The following is a 17,674-nucleotide window of genomic DNA, read 5'->3' on the forward strand; positions in this document are numbered from 1 at the left end:
CAAAAGAAACAAACTGTTGTTACAGGGAAAACAGAGCATGGTTTCCAGGATATTCTCTCCTACTGTTTTAGGTACATAATCTGCAACTCCAAAGAAGATCTCTTCCAATTAGTAAATGCCATACTTATCTCACAAAAAAGTTTTGAAGAGGAACAAGGTAAACAGTATTTGGAAACAAGATAATAAACAATAATGATTTGAAGTGCTACTGCAAAGTAATTTTAAGAAGCAGCCAAACATCTCACCTTTGATGGTTGCTGCTGTTCCCAGACGAGATAACCCAGATCCAACCTAGAAACAGGGAATTACGTAAAAAGCCGTAAACTTTCAGGAATTGCCTAACTGTTGTTTCCTATTACTGCAATGCACGCAGTTGCCTATACACCTAGGAGAGATTTTTCAAAGGCACAAAAAGCATCCAACAGCACAGTGCTGTCAAATCCTTTCTGACTCAGAATGTTTCCACTGCAAACAGAGATGACAAGGCATCTAATTATGCATCCAACTATATGACTGCATTATTCTGTTTTATAGCCAATGTACTCAGAGATTTTACTATGCTGATTTTAAAAACAGTTTCTAAACTAGGAATTTTCCTTTAAAATACTTCATGTGGAAACAAACAACTAGTGTGGTGGTACACTAATAATCACTGTTGTAAAGCTGTATGTTTAATGCAGTAATCATGGTTGCCTAAAATGCTTAAAGAAAACACCATGTTAATATAAAACTTATCTGTTCAACACAGTAAACACCAAGCTAAATCCAGAAACTGCTCCCATTGGAAATGATACATATTTTTACCAGGGTTAGTTTTCAGGTCTGTCAGAGTTATCCAATGACAAGGTAACCACAAGAACCTAAGTGTTGTTACTTGGAAAGTGGCAGCAGCATTAACAGGGGATATGGCAGGATGATCCCTGCTGGCAGCTGAATAAACTTAAATCAACTTAACCTAATCATTTTACTCTATCTTACCCCTCCCTCTCATTCCTGCAAATGACAGTTTCGAAGTACACACAGTTAGGTCAAAGCAAGTAAACTGGTTAGCAGAAGACTGGAGTATTCCTTATCTATTCTTGGGTATTAGTTACAATCACATCTCAAATTTATAGTATTGGCTTTCCAACTATGTTCAATGGCCAACCAGCAGGCACGTACCTCCCCATATGAAAACTAGCTAGCTGTTTAGGTTTGCAGTCTGCCTTTCTACTTATGTCCTATAATCTGTAGCAGATTATTTTGCAGAGGTACTAAAAAGAATTTAGTCTTTCCTTCAGTAATATTTCCAATATCACCTCTCTCAAAGAATTCCAAATAGTACACAAAAATGCATGTGTGAAATAATTAAACCACCTAGAAATAAGATAGGAGAAGAGCACTCAAAGGCAAAATCTGAACCTAAGATACATAAAAAAATGGCAATTTGCTTTTACTGTATACTTCTTGGGATGCTGCTTTTCAAAAATCCCTACTTCAAATGACTTTGGGGAAAAGAGCACATAATTCTACTAATTATTCTCTGTAAGTGCAGCAAATTTAAGGTAATCTGAAGATATGTGCAGATTTTATTTAGCCATACTACAGAAGAACTGCTTTGCTACAAGTAATGCAAAAAAACCACTAGTCAGAGCTTGTTTAATGCATTTTCTTTACTACACTGTCACGCGTGCTTTTAGTTAGTTATTTTGCCATGTTTCAACTTTTTTTCCCTTCAGTAACATGCCTTGCTGAATGCTGTAGCTGAATGCAAATGCATCAGCATGGGAAAGCTATTTCATGCAAAAAACTGAACAGAACTCAGATGCTTACTGTTCACATACCCTTTTGATGCTGCAAATTCAATCACAGGGGACTAGTGAGCACTGATTTTATCAGCATAAACACATTTTAAACACTATACTTCCTTCCACAGTATCTTTGACTGTGTTACAGTGTCAGCATTAAAGCACACAGGAAAGAACACAGAGCTTCTTCACATGCTTCAACAGTAAAACTGTTACCAGTACGTTTGGAACAGTTTTTTTTCCAAAGACCAGCCAAAGAAACATGATCCCCAGCCTAGTTTGGTCTTCCTCCAAGCACCATGGCTTTCTATTCCTTTGAACACTATCAAATACCTGCTCTCTTCAAAGGAGAAAATCTCTTAAGAATATCTATGCTGCAGAATGGACCATTATTCAGATAAAACACCAACATTAGCATAACATTGCACTACATTCTGAGTAAGTAGGATATAGAGCTAACTAGAAGGACTTGATATTTTAATACCACACGAAGGATTTCCATGTCCTTCAATAATAGCTTCTGTATCTTTAATATGATGCTGCATTGCTCATTGTCAACATAACCGTACACTCTGGCCAGTCAATCTACTTGTCCTCATGAAGAGATGGTAAAAGAAAGATGCCACCACTGGCTAAACATCACAAGTCAAACAGAAGGAACAGCACCTGCAGCTCTATGGAAGTTGAACACATAAATCCAGCAGACATAATAAGGAAACAGAACAACTTCCCCAGCGAAATTACCAGGCAACTAGAGCATAACAAAGTGGCATTAAAATCTAATAAAGTCAAGTTCGTCAGCACTTCTATCTGATGTGCAGAAGCCCCTATTTATTGCTTTCTTCCCACTCCTGTTGAAGTGGCAAAATAGTGAGGATTTCGCAGAGGTCGTCCAAAAATAAACACTTTTAGTCTTTCCATTTAATTCAGTTTATCTTGCTTTGTACTTTAGCAAATTAACATTTTTGACTGCAGAGTCTGAACTGTCAGGGATAACAGTAACTGTCAGAAAGCCATTCAGCATTGCAAGAGATAATTAGCAGCAGATACGTTCTAAGAAGACTTAACAGAAGCCTCCTCAAGTTCAGTACAACTGAAGTTTGCCAATTAGGCATCTAAACGACAGATCAAACAAGAGTAAGGGAGGAAAACAAAGTTAGACCATAAGGATGAAGTTACAGCTTGAGCTACCTAATGGCTCACTGGTAGCAAAAGGAAGAGGAAGGCCCACCACCACAGGTCTTGGTACTTATCTAACTATGCTCTGAGCCATTTTGGTTTACTAAATCAGAAGAAAGCTAACTAAGCAAAAGGGAATACTTTCTGATGGGACAGTAGGTTGCCTTATAAAATCTAGCCATTCTTTAAATGAACACAAGATGGGATGAGCAATAGCTGGGAGAGTGCAATGTCACCCTAATAAAGCAGTTAAGAAATACAGAAAGCTAAGTTATTTGTCCTAACACAATTTTTTTTTTAAAGTAAAATAATAATACAAAAAAAACAAACAAACAAAAAATCAGCAAAGATTACTCTACAGATTGCAAAGCCAGCAGTACTAAAGCAACAACTGCAGTAGCTTTAATTCTTACCTGGCTGTTTGGATCTACCCCAGCATAAGAATTGCGTGAACTACAGCCAACAGGGGGAGTTGCTTCTCGTATGAACTCTGACATCTCAATCCCTCCACCAGGGTCACTGGGAGAAACAATAAAAAACAGAGTATTAACCTACCAATTAAACACAAGTTTGGCTGTCTACGTTGAGTGCAGATTCAAAACAATTCTTCCCTTTTCAAATATCAAGGCAGCAAATACATCCCAGTATCTCAGATGAATACTGCCTATTTCACACAGGAAGCTCAGGCAGAGCTGCAGCACCCTATACACTGTCACAGAAGCTGCTGCTCAAAGTCCACTATCATCAGTCCGCACAAACCATGGAGACTTAGGAGCTACAAGGCATTTTGAAATGCTGACATATGAAATTCTCTCTATATATACACACATGTAACTTCCAGATCATCTGTCCAACTATAATACCTAGAATTCAATCAATAGGAAAAGTACTAAATAGAACTCATAAGGGAAAGGACTCCAGATCTTTTCCTTAGACTGAATCTAGGAGCAAAAGTCTGAATGGGTTAACCAAGAAAGCCATACACTGCCAATAAAAGTTATTGGAAAGGCAGAGATATACAGGGACACGATATCTCTCCCAGGGATGCAAACCACTACTTTCTACCAGAAAATAACTTCCTTTCAGATAATTCACAAGCCCTACCAAGAAATATTTTGAGGTACAATATATTATAATAATATATTATTACATCCTAGTTATTTCAACTTTTCAGGGTTAGTAAGTATTGGTTTGAAAGTATTTTCTAGATCAACATCACCAAACCGTAATTCAACATAATTCAGCTTGTCAAAGGCAGGTATTTATGAAACAAAAGCAAGCTGGATCTGTCCATTAGGACAACGGGGTGTGAAATGAGTTCTGGACTACAACTCTGTTAAGTGCAAAGTAGAAGAAGTTGAGGCATCTTTTTTCCTCACCTACTACAGTTCTCCTCAACCATCTTAATCCAGGAGACTTCTGAACAGAAGTAACCACAGTGTAAGTTGACACTGACCCTTTCTGCTCCTTCCCAAAGACAAATAACCACCTCCCAACAACCAGTAACTTAGAGCTGTGGCAAGTCCACTCCAACATTTTGCTGGAGAAAGAACACGTGCACAACTGTTCTCCAGCTGGGCTAAAGAAACCAAAGGTGAAGCCCCTCTTGAGAAGGGGACAGAAATGGACAGAAGCACTGCAGGACTGACTTGTGAGACAGCTAGTCTCACAAAGAAGCCTCATGCAATAATACCAACACCTAATAATTTTTGTAATACATGGACATTGATCTAGGATATTATAAACAGTCTGTCTGTAGAGTAAGGGAACTGAAACATCATTCAGTCTGCAGCATGACATTTCAAGCTGTTGTCATCTCAGAAAGGCATAAAGGTACAACCTTGGGAACCATTCTAAACCATACAAGAGGCCCCTGAACATTCCTACCTCAAAAAGATGACAAAAAAGACAGTTTGAAATTAGGAATATATTACTTCAGTAAAAATAAGTTAACTTGAGAGACAACCAGCCATGAGCTAGCAGAACAATTATGGTTCCACTCCAGCAAACTGAAGACAGACGTGAAAAGCCACCATTCTGGCACAGCTCAGCAGCAAGACATAAGCATGCTCTTGTTGATGGCTGCTTACAGAGCCCTCTCTGACCCGGTATTATTAATTATGCTAAGGCAGAACCAGGTATGGATAAAAAAAAAAAAAATATATATATTCAGAATTCAGCTTCAATAATTTTCACCAGCTTTAGGCAAACAAAGTATTCCTTATATAAGCATTTTAAGAACACATAAGGACATAATAAGAAGTTGAAGACTAAACTGAAAAATTCTCACTTAATGTTTAAGTTCAGCATACATTATGATGACTACTGAAGATATAACAAAGAACACCTTTCACAAAAAGATGAAGTTCCTTTCCTGTTGGAATAATTCATTGAGAAACACTGCATATGATTGAAGTACGTCCTACAAAGTAGAAAAATAAGCCAATGTGAGTAAGCTCTCATGCATAGAACTGGGTAGTTTGCCAGGGTGGGAGAAGGAGGTGACTTTGTCTAAAAGTGAACCAACAGATACCAGCATAAGCAACAACACAACCCAACACCAGCACGCTACTCACAGCTGCTATATTCTGTGACAGCACACACAAACTAATGGACTAACAAAAGCTAGTTAACAGACAGACAACAACGTCTGCAGAAACAAGCAGGAAGTACCGATTTCTCGAATTAATCATCGTATGCATAAGGATCTGGACTACAACAGCATGCAGAATCTTTTAGGAGCTATTTTCTGCTAGTGTTGTGGCCAATCCTTTCTATTAAGTTCTACAATCAGTTTCTTACAGTTTGCTGACCTCGTACCTTAGAGGAAGTGCTATGCTTTTCAGTTGCAAGCAAAAAAACTGAAGTTACTACACAAATTGAGAAGTCTGAATAAATTACATCCAGCTACCTGCAACAGAGATTACTGTGGAAGAGGCATTCAGAGACTGGGCAAAACAAATTAAAACTTGTCTTTCTAATTATTAGTAACTGTCCTATCTAAAACGACTATCTGCAGCTGTATTACATCAGTGTGTTAGAGACTAACTGAAAGTCTGAAGAAGTTGTAAGTCTACATGAAATCAGAAGTTTAAAATCTGACTTCAGCTGATTGACTGAAGAAATCTGATATTCAGACTAGAACTTCCAGACAGAATTTGGAATGAGCAATTTTCATTTCAGGACAAAGCAGAGGAAGAGACTTTTATTCTTTTGTTTTGTACACCACCTTCTGTCCTTAATTTTCCAACTAAAATAGCAGGATAACCACTCAGGAGGCTGTTCTCAAAACACAAAAGAACCACAGCACATACTGCAAATACTAGACCATGACAGTTTCAAGAGAAATTTTCTTTAAAGCTTGAATCACTAATTACAGAGTCAAAAAGGCAAAACAACTCCAAGCTTAAGAACAGGTCTGCCAGCCACAGCAAGCTGCAAGGAGAAGAAATAGCAAAAGCAGGGCAAAAGTTGTAGATATTACCTTTTTTTATTTCTCTTGCTTGTATTTGTTTAAGTGTACTGTACTTAACTCAGAGATGCAACATTCTCCAGCTGTCAGTTTTATTTTGTAGAAGTATATGTGAAATTCATGTAGCATCATGATTACAGCTCCCCCATTCTGATGGAGATCGGGGACAGCAGTGTCACCAGGTTAATGTTTTATGATACTGTGAACCATAGTAGTCACTGACACAAGAAAGAAGCCATATTCATACTCCCAAAAACAAGACCAACTTAAGTGTTTTAAGGTATCTATCCACTGATACCCAACAAAGACTACGCTTGCACTGTTCCTTCTGCCTTTTATGTGAGATTAGGAGCCTGTACTCTCATTACTTGTTTTCATGAAACCTCACAGAATCATTACTAACATGACTTCCTTAAGTACAAAAGCAGCAAGTGCACTAGAAGCTGCAGAAGACAATTCACAGTCCTTTCTCTAAATTAAGACTATCTTCTTTCAAAAACATTAACTGGAGAATTTCAGCTTTATAAAGAAGATGAGGAAAAGATAAACACAGCATTTCCCAGGGAACAGTAAGTTGTTCTTCATTTAAGCATGGCAGTTTTATGAAAAGATTAAAAACCCTCGGAGTTTGATCCTATTAAAAAAACAGTGTGAACCAAAGATAAATGGGCAGTTCATGTAAACCTACAAAGGACAGCACATAGTTTCTGTCAGATACCTGAAAGCACCACTTTGCAGATAAACATCTTCAGAAGCAGTTCTTAGAAGCTAAACAGAATCCTGAACATAACTTTTGAACAGAAACCAGACTATAGCTTAAATCTTAAAAAAATATTAATACTCATATCTAAAGTGGTCTCAGGGAGGGTGGGTGTATGTGGCGGGGTAAAAACTCTAGGAGAGCTTTGCACACTATACTCTCTCTATATATATTATTTGGTATCAAATGCTGTAGCCTAAACTATCAAAACTAATATTCTGATTATGCAAATATTTACAGTAGTCTGTCTGCTTAGATCTCCCCTATAACCACCTTACACCATAGGAGCAGAGTTTCAAAAAACAACAAACCCTACATACACACTTTCTTCTGAGACAGTTTTTTTAATTAACGTTCTGATTTAACTTACTGAGAAGGTAACAACTCAATATTAAAGACTCACTCTACATTCCCTCTACTGGTTTGAATGTTATCCCAGAGTTCTTGTAAGCTTCCAGGCAAAGATTAGTATATACTGTACATCCCACTTACCAAAAAGTAACTCCGTAATTTCTGCATTGACCTTGTTCCCAGTTCTAGTTAAGAGACCTGAAAGTGGGAACAAGGATCATATAAAAGTTAATGAAACTTTAGTCGGCAAGCAGGACACACAGCATCAAACTAACCTCTACTTCTGAGCTCACAAATGCTTATAATGTAGTAACTTGTCCCATGTCAACTGCTCCTTAGACAAAACAGAACTTCTGAAACATCCAGAAGTAATTCACAATACTAGTAGAAAGAAGTCCCTTGCCAAGTGTTGGCTACTGTTTTGGAAGCAAAAGCTACAAGGTTTAAAAAAAAAAAACCACACACACAAAAAAACCACCCAGCATGTAACAATCACAGCTAAAACATGCATTAGCAATGTTGCATTGAAACAGAACAGACCACTAGTTTACTTTCATGAATTTTATTAAGCAGAACAAGCATTAATATACATTTAGGCAAGCATTCTACCAAAATAGCTCAATATAGTTTTACTAAGGTATATGGTCATCTAAATGAAGTCACAATTAAAATCAGCAGATTCAGTTACCAAACACAACATGGAAAAAAGATCAGGTTATAAAAGATGGATACAAGAAGTTACTGTATATCAACTTCAAAGGAATTTAAGACACTGGTTTTGCTAACAATACTTAAGCTGAGAGCAGATATAGAAGAACTTAAGACCCATCTCATGAGAAGTTACCCCATAAGCACAGTGAAGTCCTCTTACTTCTAGGCTGAGTATTTTAAAGAGCATCACTTTAACACTTCCTTTCTTTAAGCATTCTGATAAACAGACTTAAGAGGCTTCTTTCAACTACATTTCCTTATAGCATGTGTCTCCATGTAAAAGTTTCAGGTGTTTTGGTTTGGGGTTTTTTTTTTGTTTGGTTGGTTTTTGTTTTGAAAAAAAAAAACAAAACCCCAACCCACTCACCACATGCACAACATTTTAAGAGTCAGGACAGCATACTAACTGCCTCACTTTGGTACTAGTAGCCATGAAGAGTTTTCAGAAAGTCACAAAAGAGAAAGGTCTTCTTTAAAAGCTAACAATTCAAGGTTGATTTAATTCATGCAGTCTAACTTGAGATGGCCCCAATTATCTGGAGCCAGGCAGAGGCTTTGATAATAGAGCTTGTAACACATCCACAGTCTGACCAGACTGGTTAGGATGGCCTTGTTGATGAGTCAACTTTTGCTCTTCTTTCTCCAAATAGTCTGGACAGAGGAGGAAAACCTCTGAGTTTCCTTATGCTGGGGACAGCAAAGATCATCTGCGGAAAGGAATCACCTCCTATCAACAATACTTCAGAATCATCATCTTCATTACTCAGCCAAGCAATTCCAGAATTTCCAAATACACAGGACAGTGTTCTCCTGAAGTAAGACTATGACCGGAGTAGAGTATTGTATCTGACTCCTGCTTCTGCAAAACTAAGCAAATTGAAACCCAATCAAACATTCCTTTCAGTGATAAAAGGGCTTAGCATGTAGTATGTCGTCTTTGACAGCGAGATTTTTAAGACTCAGTCTACTGTTGAAACAAGATTACTTGTACTGGTTGTGTGCATTAAGTACTTAGTGACCTAATCACCACATATTTTCCATGCTATTGTTTCAGTGTTTCCCGCATTTTCAATATTGTTCTGGAACTCCTTTGGGGAAGGAACCAGGAAGTCCACATGAATCCATCATTTCAAACCTAATACATAAATAAGTCTGCTTTTAAAGATCAGACTTAAACAGTCTTTCAGAACTAGGGAAGTATGCATCTATATTCCTCCATGTTTATTTCAACCACCATTCCAGTTACACATGTGATGAAGACAGGACAGTTTACCATTTGAAGCCATATACAAACATCAGCGTACATCTTACCTGGGCCCATTGCTGTCTTTCCTCTTCGCTGAAACATTGCTTTGTTCTGTTTTTGCACCTCTGTCCATATGCTCACTGGCATTTCTCTCCACAATTTCTCCCTCATCCAGTGCCCTGTGCAAACGGTAATTCACCATCTTCAAAACGATAAAGAGAGCTGCTATCACTGGGCAGTAGACAGCTACTATCATCATGGAAGAAGGAAGGGCCTTTCAAAAGAGAGTAAGAAAGAATTAATGAACACAAGGTCAAATGTCCATAAGAATACATAAAGCTATCTAGAGTTTAACAGTTTATTTCATACAGAAAATATTGATCATCTTGAAAATGAAGGTTTAAACACACCACCCCCCCCCAGTCATAGAAAAAGAGGAAAAGTTGGATACAAGATATTAAAGCAGCACAGCAGCATGCTAAGTAGACTTATCACTGGAGCTTGAGAACCAAATTACTGTTCTCTTTTTCCAGGCTATTGGAATGCAAGACCTAGCCTAGGAAACCTAGAGCTAGCATCATTTCTTTGTGTCACACCCAATATTTTTGATTAGTTGTTATGAATTTAAAAAGATGGAAAGATTTTAAGCAACTTTAAAACTAAACCAAGCACAGGGTATGACCTTATTTCAGGGCTAGTACACAGCAACAAGTCCATTTTGGAAAAACAGATGAGAGTTTGACAGCATGGTGGATGGGAGACACCCTGCTCAACTGCCCAACACAGATGTTCTGACTTAGCTTGTCAGCTTCTAGAAGCCACTTTTGCATAAGATACTGATCAGTCAAAAAAGCCAAGCTTTTCCCTATCTGCATACAAAAAAAAAAAAAAGGCTGTTGACATTTGTGTCTCACACAGCTGAGCAGTAGTCCACTATAACCTGCAAAACCATATGCTGCAAAGATTATTTGTGCTAGACCATGGAAAGGCAGACAACATAGATGTTCTGAAGAGAATTTTTCAGCTGTGTCAAAGGTTGCCAGAAGCCACATGAAAAACTTCACTCCTGAATTCAACTTTTGAAATTCCACTCAGTTAAGACTTCTCATGCAACTTTTGCTGAGGCCCATAAGGCTTTTACAGATCAATCACTTCAACAACAGATATTGATTAAGTGTGGCCTAACAGCTATTTAAAAGAAGCGTTTGGAGTACTAGTTAAACTTCAGATTTCACTTCAAGGCTTTCACCCTTCTAATTCACTTTTTATTCATGCTTATAAATTTTGCCATTTCCCTAGACAGTCATTAAACAAAATGAGATATTAACTCTTAGTCTCCATCCACAAGTAGAACACTTTCCTTACAAAAGCAACAAGAGTCTGTGTTCCCAAATATTTTGCTGCATCGCTATCCTTTACCCCGTTGATGTGCAGTTTGATATCAAATTCTTACAGTCATAAATATATATATATACACACACAGAGACACACGACAATCAGAATTAAACAGCATTTGTTACCAGCACAAACATTGGTCCACTTATCCTTCTCATGTACTAAATTGTCTTTTTAGATCCCCAAGCCTAAGGAGAATTCCAGCTTGTTTCATACACCTAGCCTCCCTCCCTGTGCAGACCATTGTGAGAAGAGTCTTTATGGTGATCAAAGCCCCATGCACATCTTGAAGAATCAGAAAGGAAACACAACTGGATAATAAGACAGACAGCCCTCTCTATTCAGCACATAAAGCTAGTTTTAGTCATTTAAAAGAGATCCAATCAGAACATTAGTATTTCTACACATTCTAGAGCTTATTAGTCCTAGAAGAACTGGCAGTGCTCGTCACACAATTTAAGCCATGAGTTTAGTACAAACACTGTTTGAAGAGATCTCCAAATACAAAATATTGTACTAATAAATGGGATAAAAAAAATAAACATTTCTAAACATTGTATTAACTGTTGACTTCAGAACGAAACCAATCCTTGATCTGGCTGCTCACTTCTGGCATTAAGCAAAGCCAAATAATCAATATAACATTTCTAAAGCCAAACAAGTATAAATAATTGAGTCTGGAATCAATCAGGAGGCAGTTTACTTATTAGGATTCTTTCCTTAAAGAGATCAAGTTTAACCTACCTTTTCCTCCAAAACAAGTTATGTCAACACCTAATATAACATTTGAGGTAGGACAGGCAAGCTAAGCTGAGGTATGCCAACTTAGATTTTTCGTGCTGAGCTGGATAAGACCCTAATGGACAGGGAGATTCACTTACCAAGCACCACCTCAGGAGGAGAAAGGGGAAACAAAGCTATTTAAAAACAGCGTCAGTGAGCAACCAAGAGCCACAATGATGCTAATGGCATCCATATAAGCCCTGAAGCAATGCTACAAAGGTTTCCTCAAGAAATGCGGTGCTTCTGCTTCCAAGAACTTCAGGGGTAGCTAGCTCCCTGCAGGCAAGGGCAAGCCTGTTAACTTTGGACAAAGGTAGGAGCTTCCTGTACCTGCTAAGCAGTCTGCTACCCAATCACAAACACAACTTCAACTATCCTCTCCTTTACAAGTACCTAGTGTTCAGAAGCCATTACCAGAAGAGTTGGTTTAACACTGGATGATAAAAGCTACAGTTAGTTATAAAAGGCACACCTATACTTTTCTGTCTGGAGAGCTCTTCAACTTCTCCCCTCTGCTCCGTCAGCCATGAGGTCACACAGTGTATCCAGTTTATCTTGTGGAATGCAAAATCTACACATCCTGTTCTGCAAAAGAAAGCTCTGAGAACAAGTGGGGGAAAAGGCAAAACACCCTATGCAACTTGCAGCAAACCCAATAAAGAATTAAAGGGTGCTTTTTCCTTACATCCTGTTTCCACAAGATTGTAGAAAGCTAAAAATAAGGTAAGTTAACTCACTACTTTTCATTCTTTGTATTCATTAGTAGATACTCCGCTCTGGATAGGGCATATACTCTGGGAATAGAGGAAATTTCAGCATGTCTGACATACTCTGCAGTCTGATCATACTTTGTATTAAGCCTCACGCTGTGGTATAGCAGTGCTACCCATGGTACCAGCAACTCATCTGCATTCCAGCCCCAAAAGTGAGAGTTACTGCAATCTAACCTAAACCACTGGTGCCTTCTCTATTTTTCTTTGCCAAACTTAGAAGCATTCAACTTCCACTTGGGGTCTTCTCTCCACAAGCAAGATAAAGCGAGACTGGCATTTTAAATTATGCTTGACATTTTACCACATTTTAGGAGACACATCTCTTGTCAGCATAACCAAGCATCCTATACAATACCATCTTCAAGACTGGAATACAAATCTAACTCCTACAAATTTGCAGCTAGACCTCATTTCAATTCTTTTCACAAGTACTAAAGCATTTTTATCAGGCACAACAGACCAAAAACCTCAGGTTAGAGCTTGTTAGCAGACACCAGCTGGCTACAAGTCCATAGCTGCAGCAGCATTTCAGAGAACATCCCATTTACTGTACATCTCTAGTCACTTCCATTAGCACCAAAAAACCCCATACACTGAACAGGCGTAGTTACAATTGAAGCTCTTGTAGGAGAGAAGAAAGAGCTAGACATGACCATACAAAAACTCTCTGCTTTAATTACATTCTGTTGAAAACTTCAGTCATCTAACAGCTGAACAAACCCAATCATTAGATAAACTCATAGCTGGAAGTGTTTCCCTAAATCTTAAAGCAGTACTTTCAAAAGAGGTAGGGGGGAGGGGAAAGACACTGATTTTTTTACCGCCTTTCCCCTCAGGAGTTACTTTCCAAATTTAAACCTTTCAAGACACTTATGAAATCCATACTATATACGTGGACAAAGGTAAGATGCAGGAATATACAGTTGAGGAGTGGGACTGTCCCTTCCGAAAGCTGCTGGCTCTTAAGTCAGCTCAGCTGTATCACAGCACACCTTTGTGAAAGAGTGGGTAGAAAAAGCTTTAAGCACTCCGAGATTCCAGTGAGCATAGAATAGAAAAGAAACCTCAGACCACTAGTTACAGGACTAAAATATTCCCCTTTGAACTACAAAAGGTCACTGTATCTTGATTCAAGATTTCAAATACATAAATGCCAGGAACCAGAGGGAATTTCATTGATCAGAAGCTCTGCTACATACTTAAGAAGAAACAAAGACTATATGGATCTTACCTAACCACATCTAGCTTTAGCTAGACACTATGGATGCAACAAAGTTTCCAGATCCTTTTCAAAAAGGGATGTGTAGGTGTTACCTGTTGAGAACACTTATAGGACAGTCTCCCAACTCAAATCAGATTGCAAGTCCTTACGTAAAAGTAACATTAAACAAACATTCGTTAACCAGTAACAGTTGTCTTGTAAAATGCTTTCAAGTTCAAGCATTTTGAGGTCACTATTTTACAGAAATATTCATACTGGGGAAGAAGTTTAAGAAAAAATTTTGACATCCTTTCTTGTTTATGAACAGCCAGAGCCCTTAAGAACTGTTGTTATCAAGAAGTATGTTCAGTTACAAGTTATCTAGTTTTTGACCAAAACCTCAAGGTGTACAAATGAAACTTGAGTAGCCAAGAAACTAGATGTGGCTTAGAGCAATGTGGGACACCAGGGATTCTCATCATACATCCAACTTCAAACTTCTGAAATAGGTGCTGTTCTTAAACTAGGAGTTTCACTGGAGAAAGACCTTCCCACAAAGCTACATTTCTATGACCTACTTCTGTAACTATGTACACAAGTCAGGAAATCAAGTGTCTATTAAGTGAACTGTTGTCTAAATGAGCTTGACTTGGACAGACGAGTTCTGTAGGTACATACGAGCCCATCACCCCAAGCAAGGTACAGTCCTGGCTTCTCTTCAGTCACTGGCAAATTTCCCCAAGTGCCGGAGCCAAGACTTCACCCCCTCCTGTGCAGGTGGTGGGGCTGAAACAGCATTCCGACTAGGGGAAGTGCTTTGGCAGCCTCCTCTCTTCCCCTCCCCCTTACAACACTGATGCATAACGCTGGCCTCTGCATTTAGGGTGTATTTTCCAACTCTACCACTATATTTTACAACGTAATTGTACAGTTTCCCCATATTGTAGCATATTTTCTTCTCCCAACTTGAGTTTTGGATTAGAGTAAAAACAGATCAGCTCTTATGACAGATATGCAGATCAACAAGAACAGTCGAGTCTGTTACTGAATACAAATATCCAAACAAGATAGATTTAACTAGTCTAGAAAGCAGTATTTTTGTATGCATGCTGCCAAGCCACAGAGCCAAGAGTACAGACTCAAGTAGCCTGACTCAAGCAGACACTTCTCTTCCTCTACACCCCAATTCCTTCATTATCTACACTCTTCTCTTTGCCACACTTCCAACAAGGACAGGTTAAGTGTATAAATACACATGAGAAAAAGAAAAGTATCCAGACCTGTAATACACATACATTTGTATATACATCTGTCTCTTCGCCTTCACACAGGGTACAGATCTCACTTTCATGTGCTTAAGCTCAGAAGGAGGTGATGGACCAAGGAAGAAAGGCCAGCTGAATTCTACTGCTAATTTCTTCACTTGGTTTGCACCATGCGTTAAACCCATCAACCCTAACAGCAGTAGCATATACGTGCAAAGAAACACACAGATTTATGGTATTACTTGCTGACCACAACCATCACCAGATTCCATTCTGAAAACATAGGATCAATAGAAGGAATGCACAGATGAAAGACTAGCAACCTTGGGTGCAACAAACCAAGTCTTTAAGCAATAAGTGCATCTAAATTACCATATCCAAAAGATATTAAGTGTTCCATTCCTGTTGGGGGTTAAATAACATCTGAAAAAAGCAATTAGCTTACTGTAAAATCTTTCAGCCTGGTCAGCCAGCTACAAGTGAAGTTCTTAGAGGATCCTTTTGCCTTTGTTGCTACAAAACAATTTAGGAATAACTACAGTTACTGCTGCCCCAACGCATCAAAGCAACACTAAGATCTTGGAATTCCTTATGCGAGGAAGTTTTAGAATATAAAACCTGCCAGCATTCTAAGTCTTTCTATATACCTTGTTTTTTAAACACACAGGGTTGTCTGCCAGCAACAAGTCATTTGAAGCTAGCTTAGAAACTCCCTCCTACACACCAGTGAGCCATGCTCAGAATTCAGATTACGATTACCTAAGACTTTTTAAGCAAGTTCTGCTTATTTATGTATGTCCTACAGCAATGCAATGTTTACTGCTTTTTATTTGAAAAAGAGCTTAAGAGATGCTAAAGAGCTAAAATGACCATCATGGTTCTGCCCGTTTCGTTTATGTCTAGACAACACTCAAACTGCAGAGGGTGGAAAAAGGGAAAACAGCCAAATATGATTCAATCTGCTTTAACTTGTGACTAATCTCCCTACTTATTCTCAGGGAAGCTGGCACTTGTTGTTGCAACTTTAACTTGTCCAGAGCTATGAAGCAAGAGAACTTCTCTGACCTCAACAAAACCCGAATCAGCTTGCTTTTGCCCATCTTTTCCCTTTGCACAGGAAAAAAAAAAAAATGTTTAAGCAACACTGAAGCTTACCCCATAGCATGGGCAGCTGAAGCTTAACTACTTCTTTAACAACAGCAGGAGAATCCAATGCTAGTCCAGATTAATTGCCCATCTTTTCCCTTTGCTTAAACTTTTTTTTCTTTTCCTGTGCAACACTGAAGTTTACCCCATAGCATGGGCAGCTGAAGCTTAACTACTTCTTTAACAACAGCAGGAGAATCCAATGCTAGTCCAGATTAATCAGTTGCCAAAAGACCTATGTACAATATAGGTCAGCCCCCTTCAAGAGTCTCCTGCACATGCAGGATATCGCTCAGTATACCTTTATGAATAGCTTTCTCAGCAAGGCAGTACTAATTAAATAGACTATTCTGTCAAAGCAGAAGATCAGTACTTCTAAAAAAGAAAAACAAACCACCCTACACTTGAGACCAAAAGGACTCCCCTCTTCCCATATTCAGCAGAACTCCAAACAGATACAGATTCAAAGTTTTTATACAGAGGATCTGCTTAGCTGAAAGTTTTATCTAGCTGTTGTCACATTAACTTCAGTTTTAAAAGCAGTTTGTCTCAGCCTGCGGTTTCCTTGCCAGCAGTCTAAAGTTTTCAAACAAAAAGCCTTGGAGCTACCTTTTCCAAGGCATAGTAATAGGAATTAAAAACTAACCATACAAGGCTGCAACCTCCTCTTCCACATTAGCTATTTCTTAGTATGAAGTGTCTCATACTGCAATCTTACAAATTACTTTTTAACAGAGCAAATGCCTGGCCCCAGAGCTCTCAATTTCTGCAACTACACTCATGTAGAGTTTTTCTTCCAAGGTTTCATTCACTAACTCACATTTTTTCACAAGGCAGTTTCTACTTTAAGTTGGCACAGCATCTGGACCTGGCAGACTTGCAAATTACATTCTACCTCATATGCTCAAAACTGGTCACAACACACCTAGTATGATCTCACTTTTCTACCGAGAAGTCTGAAGTGAAATATTGGCATTTCAGAAGTTACACACAACTTACACTGAAAGAAAAGCACTGGCCAACAGGAAACGACCCCCTTCTCTCATAACTGGTCATTCCTCTCCTATATTTGTTTCCAAGTCTAAATGTCAAGAAAGTTTTAGGTTTAAAGGTTAGTATTCTAATAGCTTTAATTGAAGTGTCAGATACAAAGATATAGTCAACAGTAATTCTCCCAAATCAAGTATACTAAAGTCTGGACACAAGCAAAAAAACCAAAGTAACTTCTTGTCAATAACACACAGTCCAGACACACTGCCAGGCAGGACACAGTAGAGTACACCAGGGCCAAATAAACTTCTCGGTTATGGACCCTGAAGCACGTCCCTCCCCTAGTCTCCAAAGTCAGAAGAGAAAGCGACAGTTGCCAACCAGAAATACTGGCTAGATCCGACAGCTTCTACAGAAACCGTGCTTTTTCCTGGACTACCAATAGATCTACAGTGGAAACTAGTAGAGTTATGCCCAATTTTGAAGGAAAGTAAACAGAAAAAGGAAGGCAAAGTGCCAGAGGCTGAAGCCCTGCCGCGCCCGATTCGCCCCGCCAGCGCGCACCCACACCTTCCCGGTATCAGGTCCACGCTTCCGAAACGCCGCAGCCTCGGG

The 17,674-nt window shown here is 38.7% G+C and overlaps 1 protein-coding gene across 2 annotated transcripts in view; it reads right to left on the bottom strand.

Annotated features, from left to right (window-relative positions):
* The window catches only part of PCNX (pecanex homolog (Drosophila)), an 83,392-nt gene extending 73,627 nt beyond the window's left edge, over positions 1-9,765 (bottom strand). For both annotated transcript variants that reach the window (XM_009703406.1, XM_009703407.1), the window contains exons 1-3: positions 9,572-9,765; positions 3,380-3,485; positions 246-291 (exon numbers count right to left, since the gene is read on the bottom strand). In XM_009703406.1, coding sequence (XP_009701708.1) covers positions 246-291; positions 3,380-3,485; positions 9,572-9,765 — 346 coding nt within the window. The remainder of the gene's footprint in view (positions 1-245; positions 292-3,379; positions 3,486-9,571) is intronic.
* Positions 9,766-17,674: the final 7,909 nt, after the last annotated feature.

The sequence above is a fragment of the Cariama cristata genome, unplaced genomic scaffold (genome assembly GCF_000690535.1).
Source record: "Cariama cristata isolate BGI_N322 unplaced genomic scaffold, ASM69053v1 scaffold9557, whole genome shotgun sequence".
Lineage (NCBI taxonomy): Eukaryota > Metazoa > Chordata > Aves > Cariamiformes > Cariamidae > Cariama > Cariama cristata.